A 26349-nucleotide genomic window follows, 5' to 3' on the forward strand; every position below is an offset into this window, starting at 1 on the left:
AGTCTGCCATCCAAAGAGCTTACTTTTTCCCCAAGCCAACATTTATAGGATTGCACTTTCAGAGAATGCATGTACAGTAGAGTCTCACTTATCCAAGCTAAACGGGCCGGTAGAAGCTTGGATAAGTGATTATCTTGGATAATAAGGAGGGATTTAGGAAAAGCCTTTTAAACATCAAATTAGGTTACGATTTTACAAATTAAGCGCCAAAACATCATGTTATACAACAAATTTGACAGAAAAAGTAGTTCAATACTCAGGAATGTTATGTTGTTATTACTGTATTTACGAATTTAGCACCAAAATATCATGATATAGTGAAAACATTGACTACAAAAATGGCTTGGATTATCCAGAAGCTTGGATAAGCGAGGCTTGGATAAGTGAGACTCTACTGTATGTGGAGAATTCTATACTACAGTAACAGTATTCACTAAAATAATTTTAAAGCTGTCTTTGTTAAAGATCACTATATTTTGGAATTGCAGATTCAAGGAATAACTTTGAAATCCTTTGGCAATAAGCTGTGTTTATGGATTTTATTTCTACAGAGGTGGGGTAGGAAATTACATAGCTGATTGCAAATGGGAATTGTAGTTCCACAGTTGAATTGTTTTATATGGAACAAGAATTATTACAGTAATAATCATTTTAAGTCATATTCTATGGTTTAAAGAGAGAGAAACTCTCTGCTCAAAAATGTTTCAACAGAAACTAAAAACATTTATTCCATTATTACCATTATTTTATTAGTCCATTTGCTGTTCTTGTTATAATTATTTTGTACTCAGATTAAAAGACAGGACAGGCATGATAATAGAGTGAAGCGAAAAAGCTCTGTATTGCTCATAAAATAAAAAGGAAAGAAACCGAGTGGTTCATCAAGAGGATAAGTGTCGCTTGCTATTCACCTATTTATAGCAAAAATAGAGACTACAGATATTATAATTCTGCAATAAAAAGAATAGTCTCCACATGCTTGTAGACATTAAAATAATAAAATTAAATACATACCATATTTAACTGCGTAGTTTGTACTGCCTTGCACTACAGTGGTTTCCTCCCTGCCTTCCCCCAATATTTGCCACCTTAATGACACTGTTGTATCCTGTAGCTAGTTTATCAGTCCAATTAATGGAGAGAGTATATATGCAATTTCTGCTGGTGATCTAGTTAATACTGTGTATTTAATTTTAATACATTCATATTTATGGTTAAATAGTTTTATTTATATGTTTTACCTTGATATAGCCCCTGAAGAAGGCCAGCTGATTTGTGTTCAGGCCAGTATGTGTTATACTTTTAAAAGATTAAACTCAATCTATCTACAAGCATGTAGGGTGCATCTACACTGTAGAAAGAATGCAATTTGACACCACTTTAACTGCACAGTGTTATGTAATCTGGAAATTTGTAGTTTGGGAAAGCATCCGCACTGGCAAAGAAACTAAAGACCTTGTAAAACTACAACTCCCTGAATTCTATAGCATTGAGCCCTGGCAGTTAAAGTGGTGTCAAGCTGCATTTATCCTACAGTGCAGATGCATCTCATTGAGCCCATTGCCCCCCCCCCCTTTTTTTTTTTTTTGCATTTTCACATACTCAGTCAGAGTGGGTGGCCCATTTACCAAAATGGCAAATTCCAAGACTGCTATTTATTTATTTGCGTGTTTGTGTCATGAACTGTTAGCTCAGCGTACAACTGAAATCATTCTAATCAAGTTGAAACAATTCTCATTTTAAAATATTAAAAATAAGTGAAGACTAAAACATTTCTAACAACTTAAAATAGTTTGAAAGGTTTTTTTTTCTTTAAAAAAACTGATTACATGTACAGTGTGGGAAAAGCAGTTACAACTGAAGGATTTAGTAATGGGGTGTGGTAATTAAGTTCCAGAATGAAGCCAACATCAGCACTAAATATACCTTTAATGGATTAAAATCTGCTAATGTAGTCCTACAGCAACAAAGGCTTTTGGGTTTATTTTTTGGGTTTATTTGGGCCATATAATTCAGACTGACATTCTCAAGCAATGATATTGAAATCCTGTGATTTCATCCTTCCAGCTGCATTAGAGGCATACATGTTGCTCAACTGTAGAATAGTTTTGTAAATGCTTTCATCTTATTTACACACTCACTGTGTTTTAAGAAGCACTATGGCAACTTTTAGTTTATTACTCATAAAGATCATGAGGCCTCCCAGATTTCATAAGGTCAGGATTGAGGAACCTGCAATCTTACAAGATGCCTCCTATTTTCCATCAGCATGAACAGTAGTAAGGCATGACTGTAGCATTTTTTATTATATGGAAGGACACTACTTTCCCTTCTCTGTTGTAAGTTTTACTTCCACAATTTCATCTTGTTTTCACTCGGGTAAAAAAAAGTCTTGGTTAGACAGAGTCAAGTTAAAATTAACTTCCTGACCAATTACATTGATCTGTGGATAGGTTGATCCAGTTTTGGTGGGTCAATTTTTTGACTAATTTTTTAAGATTTATACATGAAAGAAAATACACAGTCCCCAGAAACAAACAATAGAAGGCAAGAACCTGTTCTGGTTATTCTGAAGGTTTGGGTCAATACATACAACTTTTTAAACTACTGCTTCTTAAATTGTGGGTACTGACCCCAAATGGGGTACTACTTACCTCAGGGGTGGGGAACGTCCAGCCTGTGAGCCATATAAGACCTGTAGAATCATCTGGTCTTGATTGATGGAGTCCCCCTCCCCTCCTCTCAACTGCTAATTTTTAAGTTGAATATTTTGTATGGCCCACAAATGTTACAAATATCCAAATGACCCTTATCAGAAAAAAAGGTTCCCCACCCCTGCTTTAGCTCAATGTAGAGGTCTGGAAACATTTGACAATAGAAGTTTTCCAAATGTCACCTAGTGGCTATTTTAGACATTTACACAAATCTATTATGCAGTGTTTACAGTGGACTCTGCAGAAGATTGCTTCATAAAAAGGAAAATCAGCCTGTTTAGCAAGCCTTGTAAATGTGGATTTATTATCAGTGAATGTATTTGTTTTAATACATAATTTATGTACCTGATATCATGCAAAACTTTATCAGGCCAAAAGGGATCCCAGGTGGAAAAGTTTAAGAAGCCTTGTTCTAAGTCATGGCCAGGGGAGTTTTGCCATTACTTAGTATGCTGTTCAAACCCTATATATTCAGAGGTGGTTGTACCTTGAGGCTGCCTGCTAAGAACACAAGAGCCAAAGAGAAGGAGTTCTGAATTGACATGTCTATTGCATGCTATGGAAACTTAGGCCATGGCTTGGTGTGGTTGTTAATTGATTTTCACATGCATGAGATGGTTGTGAAACTAATCAGTCAGCCTTAATCAAGACTGTTTCTTCATTGAGAGAAGGCTTCTGAAGAACTACAAGGATGCCAGAATTCCTCTTGGCGAAAATGATTTCCCAGTGAGACTGAGAAGTGTCTGCTAACTGGTTTGATGAACTCCAAGGCTCTTTGGTCTGTGTAGTGATGCATTCAGAGACAAAAAAGATACAAAAGGGCATATCTAGTTTAATGCAGTATGAATACCTTCATATGCACACATTCATATCTATTTTAAGATTTGCCTAGGTTTTCCATTTACCATGAAAACGAATTATACTGTGTTTTCACAGAATAATTTGAAAAAAGTGCAATTTATGTATAAAGATGTTAAACCCTTCTTTGGAATTCAAAGAGGTTTTTCAAAATTTCTTTGAAAAAGATGTTAACACTTTCTTGAATTCAAGTGTGTGACACAAACGTAATTGTGTTCTTGTGAAAACTGAGTCCCTAGATCAGATTCTGAAAATACTTTTTATTAAGTTTATGGTGAGCCTCGTGGCGCAGTAGGTTAAACCGCTGAGCTGTTGAACTTGCTGACCGAAAGGTCGGTGATTCAAATCCAGGGAGCTGGGTGAGCTCCCACTGTTAGCCCCAGCTTCTGCCAACCTAGCAGTTCGAAAACATGCAAATGTGAGTAGATCAATAGGTACTGATCCAACAGGAAGGTAATGGTGCTCTATGCAGTCATGCTGGCCACATTATCTTGGAGGTGTCTACAGATAGTGCCAGCTCTTCAGCTTAGAAATGGAGATGAGCACCACACCCTAGAGTCGGACACAACTAGACTTAACATCAAGGGGAAACCATTACCTTTATGATGAGCCTCTGGCCTCTTCAGTTATCTTTGTGAGGAATAGAAGAGAAAGACTAAGATACCTGCTTCTAACTAGAAAGAAGTTAGGTCTGGAGTGAGGGAACTCTGGCTAGTAAAAGCCAGGAGTGAGCAGATGTCTCCAAACTACAATAATTATGCTTTCATCAATAGAGTTCCCTGCTTTTGCTCCTTGCACTGCCATTCACTGAATCATAAAGTTGGAAGAGATCACAAGAGTCATCCATGCCAACCCCAACCCCCTACCATGCAGGAACATACGTACAATCAAAGAACCTCCAGCGCAATATGTAATGTTTCTTCAAGCTCCTTAGTTCGTTGCTACTTGTTTTGACCTCCTCAGGATATAATTTATTAGAGAAAACTTAGACTGACTCACTAAGTGAAAAACTATAAGAAATCTATAGTGCCTTGCCTTCCCCTTGTTTCTGGCTATTGAGAAATTACTATTGGGTAGTTTCCCTCTAGATAAAGTGACAGGTTTGCAAAATTAAGAGTTGAAGAGTTCCAGTAATTAATGGCTGAGTGTGTGAATTATTTATCTTCTGAACCTTTGACTCTAAAAAGAACCTTTTAAACTGGAGTTGAATTATCCTAAACTTATAACTGTAGCCAGAGTAGATGAAAACTGCTCAATCAGATGTAATGCAATATTATTTTCTCATAATGATCATATACAGCCGGCACTCCACATTTGCTATTTTCACTTTTGTGGTTTTGATTATTCATGGATTTGATTAATATGCTCTCTCAAGGTCCTCCTGTTTGACTCTGGTCAGCTTCCATGATAGAGTTGTCCTGGAGGATCTGAAGATTCCTAGAGATAATAATCCTCAAGAAACCTTGATTCTTCCATGTAATTCTGTATTCAACTTCTGTCAGCAGTTGACCATACATTGGAGGATCTTGAGATTTCCTGAGTGGTGTTCTCTCAGGTAAAAAAAAAGTGTTTATATGTGGATTTTCCACTTTTGTGGGGTCCTGTGCCCCTAACCCCAGTAAATATTGAGGGCTGATTGTGTACTCATGTATAAGTCAAGGGCAGGTTTTAGGGACCCAAAATTTTGGTATGACTAATGGATAGGTCACCAGTCATTCCATGGAGAGGGGGAAGCACCAATACCACTTCAGGGGGCTAGCCACCCCTGGCTCCTGGCACTGTTTAGTCACCCAAGCATTCAGAAAGAGCAAAAACAGCACCAGGGCATAGAGAGTAGTGAGTAGTGTTTTTTTTAGGTTCTCTACTCATGTACTCTGCACTTTTCTTTTGCCACTCTACTCAGAGAAGGAAATTGTTCCTTTTTGGAGAAGAGTCAATGTATAATACTCACATTGACCTATGGACAAGTTAACTTGGGCTTTGACTTGAATTTTTGAACTAAATCTTCTAATATAATTAAGGATTTTGATTCAGTTGAGACTTTCCTCTCTGTGTATAATGGTTTATTAACTATGATGATAGAATTTGTGACAAATATGGAGTCTATGCATGAAATTAAAAAGCTAACCCAAATCACATTTCTAGTATAAGAAAAAGAAACACCTAATGACAGACAGGAGCTCCATCAAAAGAAAACTAATAGATCAAAGAAAAGTTAAAAAAAATTAGGAGATCAGGGAAAGGGTAAAATTAACACTGAATATTCAGAAATGTTTAAATTGATGAGAAAGGAACCAAAAACAAACAAAAAAAATGCCGAATGTGAATAAAGAAAGAATACATTCTGAACTACAGAAGCTGTCAGTTGATAATTCTAAAAAAAAAAAGCCCAATGGCAATGCATTGCCAGTATAAAAGAAATGACTAGAACTTGGCCTTTAAAGACACTACAAAGCTTTGATTGTCTAGAAGAAGAAAGAGGCCATGCATAGTGTGCTGTCCTACTTGGCTTTCCCTCTCTTGCTTATTTCCTGGTTGCTGTTCTTGGGAGGACTGTTCCATTGGCTCCCATTTTGGGGGTGGAGCTTGGGACTCCCCTGTAGGTTTGGATGGGATGGTTCAGCCTGGGAGCTAATCTCTAGAGGCCTTTTTTTCCCTCCATTTGGCATTCCTGAGAAAAACCTCTTAGAGATAATTTATTATTTATTTATTTACAGTATTTATATTCCGCCCTTCTCACCCCGAAGGGGACTCAGGGCGGATCACATTATAACACACATAGGGCAAACATTCAATGCCCATAAACACATCAAACAGAGACAGAGAGAGACACGCAGAGGCAAGTTAACCTTCTTCTGAGGGGATGTTCGATTCTGGCCACAGGGGGGAGCAGCTGCTTCATCATCCACACTGACGGCACTTCCTCATTCCAGGTCGTAAATTAGTTAATCTTGCCTCCCCACTTTTTATAAGTGGTACCTTATCTCCTACTTGATAGATGCAACTATCTTTCGGGTTGCTAGGTTAGCAACGAGCAGGGGCTATTTTTTATTTTTAATTGACGGGTGCTCACCCCGCCACGGGCTGGCCTCGAACTCATGACCTCATGGTCAGAGTGATTTAAGGCAGCTGCTCAACAGCTGCGCCACAGCTTAGAATTTGGTCTAGGTTCTTTGACCTGGCAAATTCAAACAGGCAACATAAATCACATACTTACCTCATAGCCTAGTACTTACCTTATGTACTTACCATATAGTTATTATACCTCATAGCTTATGTACGTACCTTATAGTTCACCTCATAGTCATTATAGATAGTTCACCATAGCTGGTACTTACCACATAGGTCATAGTTTAGGTCAGGGGTCCTCAAACCTTTTAAGTGGAGAGCCGGTTCATGGTCCTCAGACTGTTGAGGGGCCAAATTATTATTTGAAAAAAATGCGAACAAATTCCTATGCACACTACACATATCTTATTTGTAGCACAAAAACAACAACAAAAGAACAATACAATTTTTTAAAAAATTAACCAACATAAACCTATCAGGATTTCAATGGGAAGTATGGGCCTGCTTCTGGCCAAGTCAAGTTAATTAGGATTGTTGTTGTTGTGTGCTTTCAAGTCATTTCAGACTTTGGGTAAGCCCAAATCTAAAACTGAGGGCGGGGGCCAGGTCAATGACCTTGGAGGGCCGCATCCGACCCCCAGGCCTTAGTTTGGGGACCCCTGGTTTAGGTACTTACCTCAAAGATAGCAAAGCTGATAGTTTACCTCATAGCTTATGTACTTACCATTATAGATAGTGCTTATAGTTGCTTCATAGTTAGAACTTATAGTCTCCTCATAGCTTTAGGTACTTAACACCATAGCTGGTACTTACCTCACTTCACAGCCTAGTACCTACCTTTCCTCATAGCTTGTGTGCTTATCTTTTATAGTCTTTATAACCTTAATTCTCTATCAATATAGTTTTATTTCTGTATAATTTCAGCGATTTTACCTCATATTATTTCTAATACAGTAAAAGGACTATTTCCTGTGTTCAATAAACATATTTTTAGGTATCCTTAACAATCTTCAAGAGTGTTTACTTTGGGGTTTGAGGTATAATTAAAGGGTAAACCGAACGCCGCTTGGGTAGCCAGACCTAGAGATAGCCATTTCCCCCAGCATGCCTTCACACATAGACAAGGGAGTATTTTGGCAAATTTTTCCTTGCAAAAAAAATGCTAAGCAGTTTTGGTCAACAGTTATAGCTGTGTTAAGACAACCTTGTAGATTCAATTTAATATAATAGTATACTTGCCCATCTTTAGGAGAAGTCCCAGAAGATTGGAGGAGGGCAAATGTGGTCCCTATCTTCAAGAAGGGGAAAAAGAACGACCCAAACAATTACCGTTCAGTCAGCCTCACGTCGATACCAGGCAAGATTCTGGAAAAGATCATTAAGGAAGTGGTCTGCAAACACTTAGAAACAAATGCAGTAATTGCTAATAGTCAACACGGATTTACCAAAAACAAGTCATGCCAGACTAATCTGATCTCTCTTTTTTGATAGAGTTACGAGTTGGGTCGATACAGGGAATGCCGTGGATGTAGCGTACCTAGATTTCAGTCAGGCTTTCGATAAAGTCCCTCACGACCTTCTGGCAAACAAACTAGTAAAAGGTGGGCTAGACAAAACTACGGTTAGGTGGATCTGTAATTGGCTAAGCGAACGAACCCAAAAGGTGCTCACCAATGCGTCGTCTTCATCTTGGAAAGAAGTCACGAGTGGAGTGCCGCAGGGTTCCGTCCTGGGCCCAGTTCTATTTAACATCTTTATTAATGACTTAGACGAAGGGTTAGAAGGCACAATCATCAAGTTTGCAGATGACACCAAACTGGGAGGGATAGCCAACACTCCAGAAGACAGGAGCAGAATTCAAAACGATCTTGACAGACTAGAGAGATGGGCCGAAACTAACAAAATGAAGTTCAACAGGGATAAATGCAAGATACTTCATTTTGGCAGAAAAAATGAAATGCAAAGATACAGAATGGGGGACGCCTGGCTAGACAGCAGTACATGTGAAAAAGATCTTGGAGTCCTTGTGGACAACAAGTTAAAAATGAGCCAGCAATGTGATGTGGCTGCTAAGAAAACCAATGGGATTCTGGCCTGCATCAATAGGGGTATAGCGTCTAGATCCAGTGAAGTCATGCTCCCCCTCTATTCTGCCTTGGTCAGACCACACCTGGAATACTGCGTCCAATTCTGGGCACCGCAGTTGAAGGGAGATGTTGACAAGCTGGAATGTGTCCAGAGGAGGGCAACTAAAATGATCAAAGGTCTGGAGAACAAGCCCTATGAGGAGAGGCTTAAAGAACTGGGCATGTTTAGCCTGCAGAAGAGAAGGCTAAGAGGAGATATGATAGCCATGTACAAATATGTGAGAGGAAGTCATAGGGAGGAGGGAGCAAGCTTGTCTGCAGACTAGGACGCAGAACAATGGCTTCAAACTACAGGAAAGGAGATTCCACCTGAACATCAGGAAGAACTTCCTCACTGTGAGGGCTGTTCAGCAGTGGAACTCTCTCCCCCGGACTCTGGTGGAGGCTCCTTCTTTGGAGGCTTTTAAGCAGAGGCTGGATGGCCATCTGTCGGGGGTGCTTTGAATGTGATTTCCTGCTTCTTGGCAGGGGGTTGGACTGGATGGCCCATGAGGTCTCTTCCAACTCTACTATTCTATGATTCTATGTTCTCTATTTAGGGACTGTAAAGCAGGCATGTGCAAACTTCAGCCCTCCAGGTGTTTTGGACTTCAACTCCCACAATTCCTGACAGCTGGCTGGGATTTCTGAGAGTTGAAATTCAAAACACCTGGAGGGCCAAAGTTTGCCCATGCTTTCTGTAAAGAGTAGGTTTCTATGTGGGGAATTGTTTTCCCGTGAATCTCTGAAACTCTCCCCATTGGTCTCCTGTGACTCAAGATTAAATAAAGAGATTAATTTTTCAAACTACATCTGCAAAGTCTCCAGGTCCAGATTCAATTATGCCTGGAGTCTTGAAAACTAACATCACATGGTGGACGCCTTAACTAGCAGCCCTGTTCACCCTGATTAACAGGACTGCTCAATTACTTAACAGCTGGTCCCAGGTTATCATAATCCCTACCTATAAAAAGGAGATAGAAACAATCCTTCTAATTACCAGTCCATTAATCTGCTTTCATTATTGGGTAACCTCTATACCCAGCACCTTAACATCAGACTCATTAGCTGGATTGAGGATATAGACATCCTAGGAGATGAGCAGGTTGACTTCAGAAAGACCAAGTCAACTTTTGACCTTTGCTTAGTTCTAACTTCTAAGCCAACTATCTGGCAAATGTACAAGATCACTCAGTAACCGTCTATATATTGCCTTCATAGATTTGAAACCAAATTTTGATTCAATACCCAGAACTAGATTGTCAGCCTAAGACAAAATGATAAGTACATGTATGGATTATTGTAAAGAAAACTCACAAACATTTAATTTCGGGAAAACCAGTATTGTGGTTTTTACCAAGAGCATCTTCCTGACTAAATGGGCTACTGTAGCTGGACAAAACATAGAACAAATTAGATGATTTAAGTATTTGGTGTTATTTTCCAATCTTCTGGCATATGAGTATCTTATCAGACTTCTGTTGTCCTTTATACTTTCATTCCTTGGCTTTCCATGTCAAAATTTGCCATAGTTGCTGTTTGGTCTTCTGATCAGGATTCGGGGCATCCATCCAGCACTGAAATAAATACTTTCAGTCTTTTGCAGCAATATCTTTGTGTACCAAATTTTGTGCCATCAGCAATTTTACTAAAGATGGGTATTTATCGTGGGATGTACTGCTTAGTGTTCGGTAGGTACTTTTTAAAGGAAGACTTGGATCAGGTTATAGACATTTTCTTCAGGAAGACAACTACATTACTCAGTGGTCTAAAGTTATCAGAGACAACGTACAAAGAACAGGTTTTCTCTGACAACATCATTTTTAACTGAGTCTTTTCTAAGACAAAATTGATTCTTGCTCACAGAGTTAAAGATACAAATATGCAATATTCTATGTCTGCTGCTTTAATACTAATCACTCAGGATAATTTTGTTCCAGATTCATATATTCTCAATGCTATGGTCCTGATGTCCATCATAAATCAGTAGTCTGGTTGATTCCAAAGGAATGCAGCGTCAATTTATTTTTTTAAGAGCTTCCGATTTGATTATAATTCTTAAGACATTTAGTATGTTTAACAACCACATGCCCTATATTTGAACCCTGTTCTTAATCATTCCTGCAAATTGTGGTCCATACATGCTGTAAAGTCCTACAACCAAATTGACTGTAATATCGACTGACTGCTGTAATGGTTGGTCCCAGGTAAAGACTGGTTGTAACTTCCATCCTGCTATTTTTTCTATTTAAGCAACAAAAGGCCTGACAATTTTATTGCATGCAGTTAGTACAAAATATATGTTATTAAAAGTTTATGTCTTACTTTGCAGTTTTCCGAAGAGTGCAAAATACATGAATATCCTCCATCAGGACCAACGTAAGTAATTTGAGAAATGACATATCAGTAGATGATACTTTCAGATTTAAGAAAAATGTGTTCTCTGTCTCCACAGCAACCTTTTACTGTCTCTGAAGATTTTCCAAACTTTTCTAGTTACCTTAAATTAGGCAGCACTCTATTTCCAAGGCCCAATATGTTTAAAGAAAACAAGGTTAATCAATTCATAAACAATATTCTACCAGAAATGTAATTAGTGCTAGTGAAATGTATGGTTACAGATGAGATGTTCCTGATATTTGAATAGTGGGCAGTTTATTAGTAACCATATCCAGACTCTTATGTAATTAGTTTAGAATTGATATTTATGTAGACTTGTTAGAAAGCAGAACTCTATAATCATCAGTAGAGAAACCTGTATTAAATGTAAATACAATGGGTGCACTTGTGTATGCATGGAAGCTGAATGTAACTACTGACAATTGAAGCAATATGACAGATTGGCTAAAAAAAATCTTAAATTGACTAAGTAAAATAGTAGCTTATGTTTATCCAGTAACTTTTGTGAATATCATGAGAATGATCCCTTTTTCAGGTACAAAGGAAATGTTCCAAAATACATCATAAACCTTGACTTGCCACCTAGTGAGAGATGGGTTAAATTAGTAACTGACAAAAAGGCAGAGGTAAGAAACTTAACCAAAATGGGAATCTTGAGCTCTTCTTCTAGACATAACTTGCCTAATTTATCCATTATGTATTAGGATGGAGCATAATAGTCTCCAAGGCCATGTGTTACAGAATGCACACTAGACCTGCCATATAAAGATTGCATGGTATTGCCACCTGCACAAGTGTAACAGTGTATTTTAGTATGGAGCATAAGATGTCCAGACCTGATAAACAGCTGTCTCAAACCTCTGGATCTGTTGACCAATACTTTGGAATGTGAACATCTTGTGTTTTCAGTTGTATTGTATTTCTTGGAATCTTTCCTTCATTGTCTACCTGATCTTCTTTTGTATTGGTTTGCATAGTATTTTTTTTTCTGAACAGAAATTCAGAAAAATGTAAACACTTTTCTTAATTGGTATGTTTATTCCACCATTGAGTAAAACATATTTTGGCATATTTTTGAGTTATAAATATATCAGCTGTTAACATTTTAAAATACACTCATTGGTTTGTATGCACTTTATTCTTTCAACATATTCTGTAAGGCTCACAAATGTAGAAATGCTCAAGAACTGTGCATTTTTGCATGGCAAGTTTTTGGAGCCATGGCCAAAAGGTTACTTTATTAATGCTGAATAGAACACATTTTATTTTCAACCCTACCAACAGTCCCTATTCTCCTTAGTTTATAGGTTGGTGGGAAGTGTGATCCAACTTATTTGGGACCAGTCTGGTTGTGCAATATTGAATTAGAAAAAACATGTCTCTTTTACACATCAGATTTTCTGTGTCTATTTTAACCAAATGTAGATTCAAGTAAGTGTCAGCTATTAGGACTGCCAGCAAGCATTTGTGTGCATGTGTGTATATGTATACACACACGCACGTGCCATGTATATACATGTATTAATCTGATGTGTGCAAAATTTCCCCCATTGAGTAAGATGTGTTTTTGCATAGAATGGGGCAGAATGGGGCTACTCCCAACAAAAGTATGTTGAAATATATGAATGGATATTGCTTCGGTGGTGTGTTTTCCACTTTTGTAAAAAAAAAAAAAACTTCTTGTTTTGTACATCCTCACAAGTAAACATTTTCGGACAACGGTGAAGAATTTGTGTTTTTTTCTAAGTGGTTCTTTGACTATGTTGTGTGACAAGTATATTAATCTAAGCTTTTTTATTACACATATTTAGCTGAAGATTATGATTTTTAGTCTGAAGGGTATGTTAAAAGCATTGATCCACAATAAAAAATACATGGCTGCACTAGAAAATAAATTGGTGAGTATCTTTACTGTTTCAAAAATTCTAAGTCTAATTGAGCCTGCTGAATCTTTTGTCTGAGTATAGCAGCAATGCACTAACAAATAACTATCTTAATGTAAGTAAACAAAAGTCAGGGACATAGACACAGTTATTAGGCATGTTATTGCTGATTAGAATATAAATTGATGAAGTCATGGACACCTTTATAGCTGTCTTTAAAAAGACCCCACTTTGGTGTATTTCCAAAACATGTCTAGATTTTATACAAGATAGGTTGAAATTTTATAAATATCTAGACAGAGTGGGGAATCTCACATGAAATACATGGGTCCCCACTCCTCCAGTTTGTCAGAAAATTGCTTGACGTGAATAAGAACCCTACAACTGAAATCCACTATTGGATCATCTAGCAACTAGATAGAATATTATTATCTGTACACACCTCAACAATCTGTTGGTTGTGGTAAGCCAACGGATATCAGTCCCAGCCTTCATTTAAAATGTCTAGACCTGATTGAGAAATGGTTGATCTACAATGTTTGGTAGATATCTCTCTAGGATTTTAGCCAGGCGTATTTTGAAGACTTGTGTGGTGATAGCAGACATCTGTACATAGCCACATTCAGATCATTTGCAGTGTCTGTTTACTATTTATTTCAGGCATCCAGCCTGAAAAGGATTCGGCTGGATGCATCAACAATGGTCATGGGCATATTCTATGATAAGCTGTTGATTGGCAACTCCTGAATATAGTTGCCAGAGTAAAAACACAAGACAACTCCTATATTTTGATGTTTGTGTAGTACAGGAAGTTTCAGCAGGTTTTGCATGTTATCTGGTTGTGTGACGTGCAGTCGTTGAAAATCTCTCTTCAGCAAAACTATTCAAAGTAAAGGAGCTGCCTCAGTTTTTTTTCTGTTCTAGGGCCAGCTCTCTTCAACATCTTTATTAATGACTTAGATGAAGGTTTAGAGACCATGCATATCAAGTTTGTAGAAAATGCCATATTGGGAGGGATAACTAATACTCCAAAAGACAAGATCAGAATTGACCTCAATAGATTAGAGCAGGGGTCCCCAAACTAAGGCCCGGGGGCCGGATGCGGCCCATCGAAGCTATTTATCCGGCCCCCACGGCACAAGGGCTGAAGGGGGTTGGGCTAAATGACCTAAGGGGTCTCTTCTTCTCTTACAACCCTTATTATTATTATTATTATTATTATTATTATTATTATTATTATTATTATTATTAACATTAAGGCTGTGTGGCCATCTGTCAGAGGTGCTTTGCTTGTGCTTTTGGTGCACAAAGGCAGAAGGGGATTGGACCCAATGGCCCAAAGGGTCTCTTCCAACCCTCTTTATTATTATTATTATTATTATTATTATTATTATTATTATTATTATTATTATTATTAACATTAAGGCTGGGTGGCCATCTGTCAGGGGTGCTTTGCTTGTGTTTTCGGTGCACAAAGGCAGAAGGGGATTGGACTCAATGGCCCAAAGGGTCTCTTCCAACCCTCTTTTTTATTATTATTGCTGCTATTATTATTATTATTATTATTATTATTATTATTATTATTATTTATTGCTCGGTGGCCAACGATAGTCCGGCCCTCTAACGGTCCGAAGGATCGTGAACTGGCCCCCTGTTTAAAAAGTTTGGGGACCCCTGGATTAGAGAGTGGGGCCAGATTTCAACAAGGGGAAATGTAGGATACTTCACTTAGGCAAAAAAAAAAACCCAAAACATACAGATATAAGATGGATAATGCCTGGCTCAACAAATGTCTTATGTGAAAAAGATTGTGGAGTCTTTGTGGACAACAAGTTGAACATGAACCAACAGTGTGATGCAGCATCTAAAAAAGCCAGTGGAATTTTGGGCTGCATCAAAAGGAGTATAGTGTCTAGATCAGGCATGGGCAAACTTTGGCCCTCCATGTGTTTTGGACTTCAACTACTAGCTATTAGGAATTGTGGGAGCTAAAGTCCAAAACACTTAGAAGGCCAAAGTTTGCCCATGCCTGGTCTAGATCAAGCAGAGCAATGGTGCCTTTCTATTCCGCTTTGGTCATACCTCACCTCGAATAATGTGTCCAATTCTGGGCACCACAATTTAAGAGAGATATTGACAAGATGGAAAGTGTCCAGAGAAGGGTGACTAAAAAGAGACTATGCCCTATCAAGAACGTCTTAAAGAGCTGGGTATATTTAGCCTTCAGAAGAGAAGTTTGAGAGGAGACCTGATAGCCATGTATAAATATGTGAAAGAATGTCACAAGGAAGAGGGAGCAGGCCTGTTTTCTGCTGTCCTGGAGATGGACTCAGAGCAGTGAGTTCAAATTACAGGAAAGGAAATTCCACCTGGACATTAGGAGAACTTCCTGACCATAAACTGCCTTGGAGTGTGGTGGAGGCTTTTAAACAGAGGCCGAATGGCCATCTATCTGTGATACTTTGTGCTTTTCCTGTATGGCAGGGGATTGGGCTAGATGGTCCATGTGGTCTCTCCCAATTCTGTGATTCCATAAATAGCATGATTTGTCTTTACGTAATATTTGAAATGATCTTAAATGTCTGAAAATTAGCACAGACTGTAATTATCTATATTCCAGGGAAACATTCAGAATACATTGTTACAACATTTTCGTATTACAATTGTGTTTCCTCCTAGGCTTGGCTAGGGACTACCCTCCCTTATCCTTTCGATGAAGAGATCAAAGGCATTGCCTCTGCTGCTGACATACCTTTAGGTAATTCTGGTTTAATTATTACAGCATCTTGTTTTCCCAGTACTGCAAGATGAATATGAAGGCATCATTCGCTGCAACTGCTTAATTTAACTACTCTAAAATACCTTTTGAGATTCCATTACATATTTATAACTAGAGTGCATAAGACTCTTCACAACACTTGGTTGAAATTGTACAGACATAAGATCTGATTAGTTATTAATTTCATACAGTTATGTTCAGAGTAGCAAAAGTGAGATCAAGTTTTGCCTTCACAGTGATCTTCTCTCTTGTTCTGGAGGGCAGACAGGATCACCTCGGTGTACGAATAGGATCTTCTGATCCTACTATCTTATTCATGGATTTAAAATGTTCAAGTCCATGTCCTGCATTGCAGACTTTTTCCAGATGTGTTGGACTTCTAATTCCTATCACAGGAACCCGGTGATGGAGTTGTAGTCTGACACATTTAGACAGCCTGGCTGTTGTTTTGCAGAAATCCAGAAGACATTCATATAATCAGAAGCTGAAGTGTAGCATGCTGGGTAACTGAAGTGAAATTGTAGCTTCAGTGTTTCCCCAAAGGAAAGGAAAGTTGATGAACCAGGTAGCTTTTGCATCTTTTCAGCATCTGGGTGGCATCAGAAAGTACAATTCAGCACCTCTTATCCTGGGACCTGCCATCTCAGTCTGACTACAGTTGGCTGTCTGTATCCATAGATTCAGCCATCCATGACTTGAAAATATTCCCTATCTATTTATCTCACCAAAAAGAAAATCTTGATTTTGGCATTTTATATAAGATACACCATTTTACTACATCATTGTCTATAATGGGATTTTGGTATCCAAAGTGGGTCCTGGAACCGAACCCCAGCGGATGGACACCAAGGGCTCACTGTATGTCAAACATTGTGACTGAAATGTGATCTTCTAAAGAAATGTAGCATCCTGCAGTCTTCCATTCCAATTCTTTTTCTGCTTATTTTACTTTCAGTTTCTCATTTTCTCATTTCTCTTTCTTTCTCAACAGGTGATATTGTTGTATTCAATATTTTCTATGAAATCTTCACAGTGTGTACCTCAATAGTAGCAGAGGACACAACAGGTAAATAGCACTGTGTCTTTTGGTGATGATGATAATACTCAGGTTATTCTGCTCATGGATAAACTTCATTCCTTTTATTATTATTTTTCTTTTCAAACCAGGAAAGCTATACCATGCCAGAAATCTTGATTTTGGGTTGTTTCTTGGGTATGTATGGATTTTTCTCTCTTTTTACTTGAATGATTAAGCAGCAGCTTGAGCCTCTGATATAAGAGATAAAAGTCAATCGTCTTACTTTATTTAAAACATTGTTGGATGAAAAATGCAAGTCCTGTCATACTATTGTGTTTATTTATGTCCCAACCTTTTCCAAGTCTGGGACTTTTTCTAAGGCAGTATAAGAATGCTCAAATAGATACAGTTAAATTTTGCATTGTAGACAAGTTAAAATATAATTCCACTTTCAGTTAAATTAAAAGCTGTTTAGACCATTAAAAAGAACAGCGACAAATGAAATCAATGCACACTTGAAGACCCTTTCCTCATAAGCAGTCAGTCCTCAGAAGTCTGCCAAAATTAAAATGTCTTTACCTGCCTATGAAAGCATAGTAGAAGTGCAGTGCATCAGAATGTGGGAGTAGCCACCGAGTAGGCCTCCTCTTGTTTCCAAAAGATGTTTATGTGAGAATGGTGGGGCAGATATGTGCAGGCTCCTATAGGGGGATAAGGGCCATCTGATAACCTGGACCGAAGTTGTGTAAAATTCTGCCCAGAAACAGACCAGTGGCCAATAGAGCTTCTGCAACAAGGGGCCTATGTGTTCTTGTATTCAGCTGTTTGCACCACCAGAAGTTTCCAAACATTCTTCAAGGGCAGCTCCACATGGAGCGTCTTGAATTTCAAACTGGATATAACTAAGACATGTTTCCACATTGCCAGATGTGTCATCTCAAGGAATAGGTGCAGCTGATGTACAAGCCTTAATGGCCCTCATTGACACTGGCCTTCTAGGATCAATATTGAATCCAAGAGTACACCCAAGCTGCAAGCCTGCATTTTCAGGGGGAGTATAACTCCATTCAGCACAGGCTGAATCACATTCCCTGATCTTTCTTTCGACTAAACCAGGAGCATCTTTATCTTATCAGGATTAAAGTTCAACTTGTTTGCCCTCATCCTGTCCTTTACTGATGACAGGCACCGGTTTAGAATCAAGACGGCTTCCTTGGATTGAGATAGAAGGGAGTAGCAAAGCTGTGTGTCTTCAACATGCTGACCAGAACCCAAAACTCCAGACAACCTCTCCCGATAGTGTCATTTATACGAATAGCATAGGAGCCAAAGACAGCCAGTATGATGTAGTGGTTTGAGCATTGAATTACAGCTTTGGAAGCTCAGCCATGCAAACTCACTGGATGTGATGAACCATGGGCCTTGTAGTCCTGCTCAGGACATTGTAATCCCTGATGAAGATGAAAACTTGGGTTTTTTACCTTCCCAGTCTGAACTGGATTCCTCTCAGCCAGATCCTTCCCAGGCAGATCTGGAAACCTTGCACCTGCAAGAAAGTTGTGCCCCAGAAGTATGTCAAACAACCCCAGAGCCTACTTCTCCCGTGTTCTTGCGCCGGGAGTTTTGTAAACAACAGAGAAGTTTGGATTCAGCTTCGCGCAGGAGTGCGAGGATAGCAGCTAAGAATGTTGCCAATTAACATTGGTTCTCGTGAGAATCTTTAAGGAGTTTAACATCTGGTCTCAGAGTTTAGCTTTCGTTTCTGATTCCCAGAGAACCGCTTTGGTGAGAAAGTTGGACTCTATATAGGTGTTTTGCCCGCGTAGCAACTTCGCGGAGTCAATTCGTCAGCCTACGGAGCGAGTTGTGTCTGGACAGCGCGCTCCGATTCAAGCCTCGCTTCAGCTCAAGCCTTGCCTTGCTATCCAGCCTTCGCCTTGCTTCCCAGCCTTTGTTTACCTACGGACTTTGCCTTGTTTCCCAGGACTAATCCTTGCCTTGTTTCACGGATTTTACCAAGTTATTCCACGGACCTTGTTCTTGTTCTTAGTTACCTTGTTCCACGTTCAAGCCTTGTTTCAAGTATCAAGTTATTTCCTAGCCACGCTCAAGTTTTATGGACTAAGGACCTTGTCATCTCCCCTCACTTTGCTTGGCAAAGTGAGTGTTTCGGTTATTGGATTACAACTTTGGACCTTAATATTTCTTATTGGACATTGCTTTTTTGGACTAATTCTGACCTTTCCTGAAGGGTCTAATTCTGGACTATTTTCTATACTTGTTTTTATTAACTTTATATATTCCTTCAATAAAGATATTAGTTAGATTCTGGCCTCTGTGTATGGTTATTGGTGCCTCTGCCGCCTGGGTCGTGACAGTTTGACTCCGCCACCCATAAGCACCAACTAACCGAGGCCAGGATGTCTACCGGAGCCGCGCCGGCTGGACAGCCGCTCAGCTACACCATCAGCAAGGACGAAGTGGACCGCATCCGTGACAGACTCAACGCGCAGGATGGAGAAATAAAAGGGTTGAGGGAGCGCGGAGTTCGCCTCCCGGCCATGGCGTTGCCTACCAAGTTTTCTGGAGAAGCTGCTAAGGTTCATGTTTTCCGCCGCCAATGTCAAGCTTATCTAGAGGCCCGTGATGCCGAGTTTCCCCAAGAAGACATCAAGGTGGCGTGGGTCTACAGTCTTCTAGACGGACCAGCGGCTAGCTGGGCGACGGCCCTGTTTGATCAAGCCTCCCCCCACCTAAGTTCAGCACAACGCTTCTTGGATCACCTTAAGGAGACCTGGGGAATCGAGGACAATTTGGAGGCAGCCGGTCACAAACTCCGGCGCCTCCTTCAAGGAGACAGACCCATGTCTCAGTACATAGCCGAGTTCCGCGTGCTGGCCCACAACACCGGCTGGAACGATGTAGCCCTCAGAGGACAATTTCGGGAGGGTCTCAACATTGAAATGCTGGAAGAAATCTCCAAGGTGGATCCTCCCCAGACCCTCGAGGCACTCATTGATCAATGTTTACGGGCTGAAGTCATGATTGCCAACAGGAAACAATGGGTTCGAGGCCAGGGCGGTAGAGCCGGGGCAAAACCCCCCGCTCCCGCCAGTGTTCAGCCACGTCCGGTGTGGAGACCCCCGCCGCCAACCCCATACCCCAGAGGAGGCGAGGAGGTGCCGATGCAGTTGGGCAATGTGCGTCCCAGACTAGATGCCGCCGAGAAGGCCCGTCGTCAACGCTTGAACCTCTGCTGGTACTGCGGGAACGGGGGCCACTTCGCCAGAGAGTGCCCAGCCAAAGGGAAGCCTGCCGCCCGTCTTGCGGCGGCGTCCTCCACGGAGTCGAAGGCGTCTGAGCCGACTGGCACACAGCCGGCGGGGGAAGCCAACGACCGGGTGTAGAGAGGCTCGCCAACCCGGTCAAAAAATCCATCCAAGAGCCGCCAACCGGGGTCCTGTTCCTTCTCGTGGTCACATTATGGTCAGCAAAAAGGGGACCCGTCATGATCCACGCCATGATAGACTCTGGAGCTACCAACAATTTCATCGATAGAGAGTATGCCGACTCTCTGGGATTACAATATCATGATTTCAAGAATGCCCGTGTGGTGCAAGCCATAGACGGCCGTCCCCTCAAGACGGGCCCCGTAAGCCAGTGGTCGGAACCCACCAGGATGTGGATAAGGGAACATATGGAAGAGATTTCCTTCTTTGTTACCGAGGTTCCCCATTTCCCTGTGATTTTGGGAATTCCATGGCTGACACTCCACGACCCTAACATCTCCTGGTCCAACAGAGAACTGCAGTTTGCTTCACCGTACTGCCAAAACCATTGCCTCGTAGCCAAGGTATGCCATGCCACAGACTCCGAGCCCATCATCACCTTGCCAAAGAAGTACTCCGAGTATTGGGATGTATTCAATGAGAAAGAAGCCGAAAAATTACCCCCACATAGACCTTATGACTGTGCCATTGACTTGGTGGAGGGGGCCCCGATCCCGCGAGGGCATCTCTACTCCCTGACTGAACCAGAGCAAGAAGCTCTCAGGGAATTCTTAGAGACAAACCTTCGCAAGGGGTTCATCAGACCCTCTCAATCCCCAGCCGCCTCCCCAGTGATGTTTGTGAAGAAGAAGTCAGGGGAATTACGCTTGGTGGTGGACTACAGAGCATTGAACAATATCACCAAGCGGAACAGCTATCCCCTGCCCTTAATCTCGGATCTACTGGACCGACTTCGAGGAGCCAAGGTCTACACCAAGCTGGATCTTCGGGGGGCTTATAATCTAGTTCGCATCAGAGAAGGGGACGAGTGGAAGACCGCCTTCCAGACTAAATTCGGATTATTCGAGTCCCGAGTTATGAATTTCGGTTTATGCGGAGCTCCCGCAACGTTCCAGCATTTTGTCAACGATATTTTTCAGGACTATCTAGACAGATTCTTGATAATCTACCTGGACGATTTTTTGGTGTTTTCCAGATCACAATCAGAACATGAGAACCACGTCAAAATGGTGTTGCAACGACTGCGGGATCATGGACTTTATGCCAAGCTAGAAAAATGCGCTTTTGATCTACAAGAAGTAGATTTCCTTGGCTACCGCATCTCGCCTCTAGGGCTTTCCATGGATCCAGCCAAAGTTTCAGCAGTATTGGAATGGCGGGCGCCAACTAACAAGAAAGAGGTGCAGCGTTTCTTGGGGTTCGCGAACTACTACCGCAAGTTCATTCCAGATTTTGCCCGCTGGTCCGACCCCATCACTAGCTGCATCCGTGGAAAGCAGCCTTTCCGCTGGACTGATCAAGCAGAGAAAGGGTTCCAGCAACTGAAGAAACTATTCACCTCCCAGCCAATTCTACAGCACCCAAATCCTGGAACCCCTTTTGTGGTGCAAGCGGACGCCTCTGATGTGGCAATTGGGGCTGTACTCTTACAACCGGTGGGAGATCACCTCCACCCCTGTGCCTTTTATTCTCGTCAACTAACCACACCAGAGAGGAATTACACCATTTGGGAAAAAGAACTACTGGCCATAAAGGCAGCCTTTGAAACTTGGAGACATTGGCTAGAAGGGGCCAAATTCCCCATTGAAGTCCACACTGATCATCGTAATCTAGAACATCTAAGAACTGCCCGCAAACTAAATCAGAGGCAGCAACGTTGGGCTTTATTCTTTGAACGTTTCAACTTCCAGATCCATTATGTGACCCCAGCTCAAACCAAGCAAGCAGACGCCCTGTCACGTAAACCGGAATACGCTGCAGGACGCAAGGAGACCTTTGAATCCCAACTGCTACAACCTGAGAACTTTGCCACGCTCACAGTGGGGAACACCAAATCCAGTCCCATTGGTTCAACTTCCCCTACTCCAGGACCCATCTGTGCTCAAGAAATCAGGGCTAGTCAGCAAGCAGATGCCTGGGCGCAGGACCAACTTCGCCAAGGTCTGCATTTTCCCTTTTCGCTTAAAGATGGGCTGCTCTGCTATAGAAATCATGTTTATATCCCACCCGGACCGGGCAGGGAAAAAGCGCTTCGTCTGTGTCATGACTGCAAACCAGCAGGACACTTCGGACTATTTAAAACCATGCATTTGATCCTAAGAGATTTTTGGTGGCCCAAGATCCGCAAGGATGTGGAAAAATATGTCAACACCTGCCCAGTATGCCAGCGCTCCAAGATACGAAGGGAGAAGCCCTCAGGGCTTTTGCACCCCCTTCCTACCCCATCTCGCCCATGGGAAATAATTTCCGCGGATTTCATCACTGACCTACCACCTTCCTGTGGATTCACCACGATCTTAGTGGTGGTGGACCTATTCACCAAGTTAGCCCATTTCATTCCCTGCGAAGGCCTCCCCACGGCCAAAGAAACTGCGGATCTATTTCTTCAGCATGTTTTCAGACTACATGGATTGCCCAAGAGTTTAGTCACAGACCGTGGATCTCAATTCACCTCTCGTTTTTGGAAGGCACTACAAAAACTACTGGGCATAGACTCTCGCTTATCTTCAGCTCATCATCCCCAAACAGATGGGCAAACGGAGCGCACCAATGCCACTTTGGAGCAGTATCTTCGCTGTTATGTAAACTACCAACAGGACAATTGGGCTTCTCTGTTACCACTGTCTGAGTTTGCCTACAATAATGGAGTTCAAGCTTCTACAAAAGAAACGCCGTTCTTTGCAAACTACGGTTTCCATCCACGTTTCTTTCCCCCTGTCATTGAAACTTCAGAAGTTCCCGCAGCAGAGGATTGGCTGCAGGAACTCACAGCGGTGCAACAACTTTTGCTCCAGCAACTGGACCAAGCCAAGGAGGACTATAAACGCCACGCTGACAAACACCGCCAGCCGGGCCCCGAAATCAAGGTAGGAGATCGGGTTTTTCTGTCCACTCGCTTCCTGCCCTCCCGCCGCCCATGCCGGAAGTTAGATGCCCGCTTCATTGGCCCCTATCCAGTGGTGGCGCAATTAAACCCCGTGACTTTCAAACTCCAACTTCCGCGTTCAATGCGCATTCACCCAGTGTTTCACCGTTCCCTGCTCCTTCCGGCGGATGGTGTGCGTCCTGATACAGACCAACCGGCCCCCCCTCCTGTTTTGATGAATGGGGAGGAGGAGTTCGAGGTTGAGGACATTTTGGATTCTCGCTTTCATCGCCGCCGCCTACAATATCTCATTGACTGGGTGGGTTTTGGGCCTGAGGAACGCTCTTGGGAAGACGCCTCCACAGTCCATGCTCCTGACCTAACCCGTCGCTTCCATCTGACCTATCCCACCAAACCGCGACCTCGCGCCTCGGGGAGAGGACCCCAGTTTGGGAGGGGCCTTGAGGAGGGGGATAGTGTGATGAACCATGGGCCTTGTAGTCCTGCTCAGGACATTGTAATCCCTGATGAAGATGAAAACTTGGGTTTTTTACCTTCCCAGTCTGAACTGGATTCCTCTCAGCCAGATCCTTCCCAGGCAGATCTGGAAACCTTGCACCTGCAAGAAAGTTGTGCCCCAGAAGTATGTCAAACAACCCCAGAGCCTACTTCTCCCGTGTTCTTGCGCCGGGAGTTTTGTAAACAACAGAGAAGTTTGGATTCAGCTTCGCGCAGGAGTGCGAGGATAGCAGCTAAGAATGTTGCCAATTAACATTGGTTCTCGTGAGAATCTTTAAGGAGTTTAACATCTGGTCTCAGAGTTTAGCTTTCGTTTCTGATTCCCAGAGAACCGCTTTGGTGAGAAAGTTGGACTCTATATAGGTGTTTTGCCCGCGTAGCAACTTCGCGGAGTCAATTCGTCAGCCTACGGAGCGAGTTGTGTCTGGACAGCGCGCTCCGATTCAAGCCTCGCTTCAGCTCAAGCCTTGCCTTGCTATCCAGCCTTCGCCTTGCTTCCCAGCCTTTGTTTACCTACGGACTTTGCCTTGTTTCCCAGGACTAATCCTTGCCTTGTTTCACGGATTTTACCAAGTTATTCCACGGACCTTGTTCTTGTTCTTAGTTACCTTGTTCCACGTTCAAGCCTTGTTTCAAGTATCAAGTTATTTCCTAGCCACGCTCAAGTTTTATGGACTAAGGACCTTGTCATCTCCCCTCACTTTGCTTGGCAAAGTGAGTGTTTCGGTTATTGGATTACAACTTTGGACCTTAATATTTCTTATTGGACATTGCTTTTTTGGACTAATTCTGACCTTTCCTGAAGGGTCTAATTCTGGACTATTTTCTATACTTGTTTTTATTAACTTTATATATTCCTTCAATAAAGATATTAGTTAGATTCTGGCCTCTGTGTATGGTTATTGGTGCCTCTGCCGCCTGGGTCGTGACACTGGATGATGTTAGGCAAGTCACACATTATCAGCCCAAGAAAACACATGATAGATTTGTCTTTGGTTCACTGTACATCAGAAATGACTTGAAGCAACTAATAGAGACAAATTGAAACTTGAACTGACAAAACTGAAAACTTGTTTAGATAGGAGTCCCCAAACATCGCCTTCTGTGTTTGTCCCTCCGGCAAGGAAGGACCCACTGCCCAACAGTTCCTCCAAGTCCCAGCCAACCAGAAACCCAGAAGAATAGCATGGTTGAAGGTTTTGAAAGCCACAAAAGAGTCCAGAAGGAAACCTGTCCCCTGGCTTGTTTCTAGCATAGGTCATCCACTAAGGTGATCATAGCTGCCTCTGTCCTGAAACCTGAAATTGATCCAGGAAGGAGCTAAGCGGTGACTACATGCTGCAGTACCATACAAAAGATTGACAACTAGTTGGTAATTTCCCAATATAGTGATATTTAGGGGGAGCTTTTTCAGCAGTGATCATAACAACTTCCTTTAGGCACGATGGACCTTTGCCTTCTTTTATCATGACAATTACCACTTCTCCCTACCAAGTCAGACTGTTCTCTACAACTCCTTACTTAACTCCATTTCTCTGTCCACCTATTTCAGGTAACAACGTTTGTAATGTGTGCAGGTCACAGAGTTTGGCTCTTAGTGCAGAATTTGCATTCAAATGTTGCAGGGGGGCTTGTATGCTCTCTTTAAGGATACAGTACACTAAGTCTGTTAGCATTTTGTGTATTAAACTGAAATGCTCAAACATTAAGAGAAGATACTATTCTGTATAGTTCTAGAGTAATGCTTACAGTTAGCATTCAGTAGACAGCTATACATAGGCAAAGTTACTTTTTGTATTGCAACTCGCAATAATCTGTTGGTGTGATTGGAGTGTCTGGGATCAGTAGCCCAAAAATAACTTTTCAAGTGATACAATTTTTTAAAGGTGCTTGCTTTTTTTCCTTGCAGGTGGGATATTAAAAACAGTTCTTGGACTGTAACAAAGGAACTAAAGCCATTAATGGTCTCAGTGGACTTTCAAAGGAACAATAAAACTGTATTTAAATCTTCAAATCTTGCAGGCTATGTGGGAATGATATCTGGAGTCAAGCCTGTAAGTATTTTTCATTTGCACCACATTAGGTGTATTATAACGTCACTTCCTCCTATAAATATCAGCTGACCTTCCTTTGATCAGGAAGACAAAATTAGAATCTTTCACTTCTAGTTAGCAGCAACTCAGAATTTTCCATTCCATCCAAATATAATACAGTATGATTTCTTAATCCAGATAAACGGTTCCGGCCCAGCTTATCTGTCCAAATGTGTCTCCCGCTACGACCCATCTCGAAGCTTAAGATCATCAGATGAGGCCCTGCTCACAGTCCCGTCAGCCTCACAGGTGCAGCTGGCGGGGACGAGAGATAGGGCTTTTTCAGTAGTGGCTCCCCGCCTATGGAACGCCCTCCCCAGTGAAGTCAGGCAGGCTCCCTCCCTCCTATCCTTCCATAGGAAGGTTAAAACTTGGTTGTGGGGCCAGGCTTTCGAATAAGAATCAGAATAAGTATTATTATGTACACCAGAACACAATTGACAGACCCAGTCTTTTGAACTTGAACATGTCCATTTATATTTTAGAATGTTTTTATGAATGTTGATGTAAGTTAA

General features: G+C 41.5%; 1 protein-coding gene across 1 annotated transcript in view; it reads left to right on the top strand.

The window, feature by feature from the left end:
• The window catches only part of asah1 (N-acylsphingosine amidohydrolase 1), a 42994-nt gene that overhangs the window by 7081 nt on the left and 9564 nt on the right, over nucleotides 1–26349 (top strand). Inside the window, exons 2-8 of the mRNA XM_003221639.4 lie at nucleotides 11100–11146; nucleotides 11703–11793; nucleotides 12979–13065; nucleotides 15730–15808; nucleotides 16821–16895; nucleotides 16997–17042; nucleotides 25651–25795. Of these exons, the coding sequence (XP_003221687.1) occupies nucleotides 11100–11146; nucleotides 11703–11793; nucleotides 12979–13065; nucleotides 15730–15808; nucleotides 16821–16895; nucleotides 16997–17042; nucleotides 25651–25795 (570 nt within the window). The remainder of the gene's footprint in view (nucleotides 1–11099; nucleotides 11147–11702; nucleotides 11794–12978; nucleotides 13066–15729; nucleotides 15809–16820; nucleotides 16896–16996; nucleotides 17043–25650; nucleotides 25796–26349) is intronic.

Source organism: Anolis carolinensis, chromosome 5 (genome assembly GCF_035594765.1).
Source record: "Anolis carolinensis isolate JA03-04 chromosome 5, rAnoCar3.1.pri, whole genome shotgun sequence".
In the NCBI taxonomy this organism is placed as follows: Eukaryota; Metazoa; Chordata; class Lepidosauria; order Squamata; family Dactyloidae; genus Anolis; species Anolis carolinensis.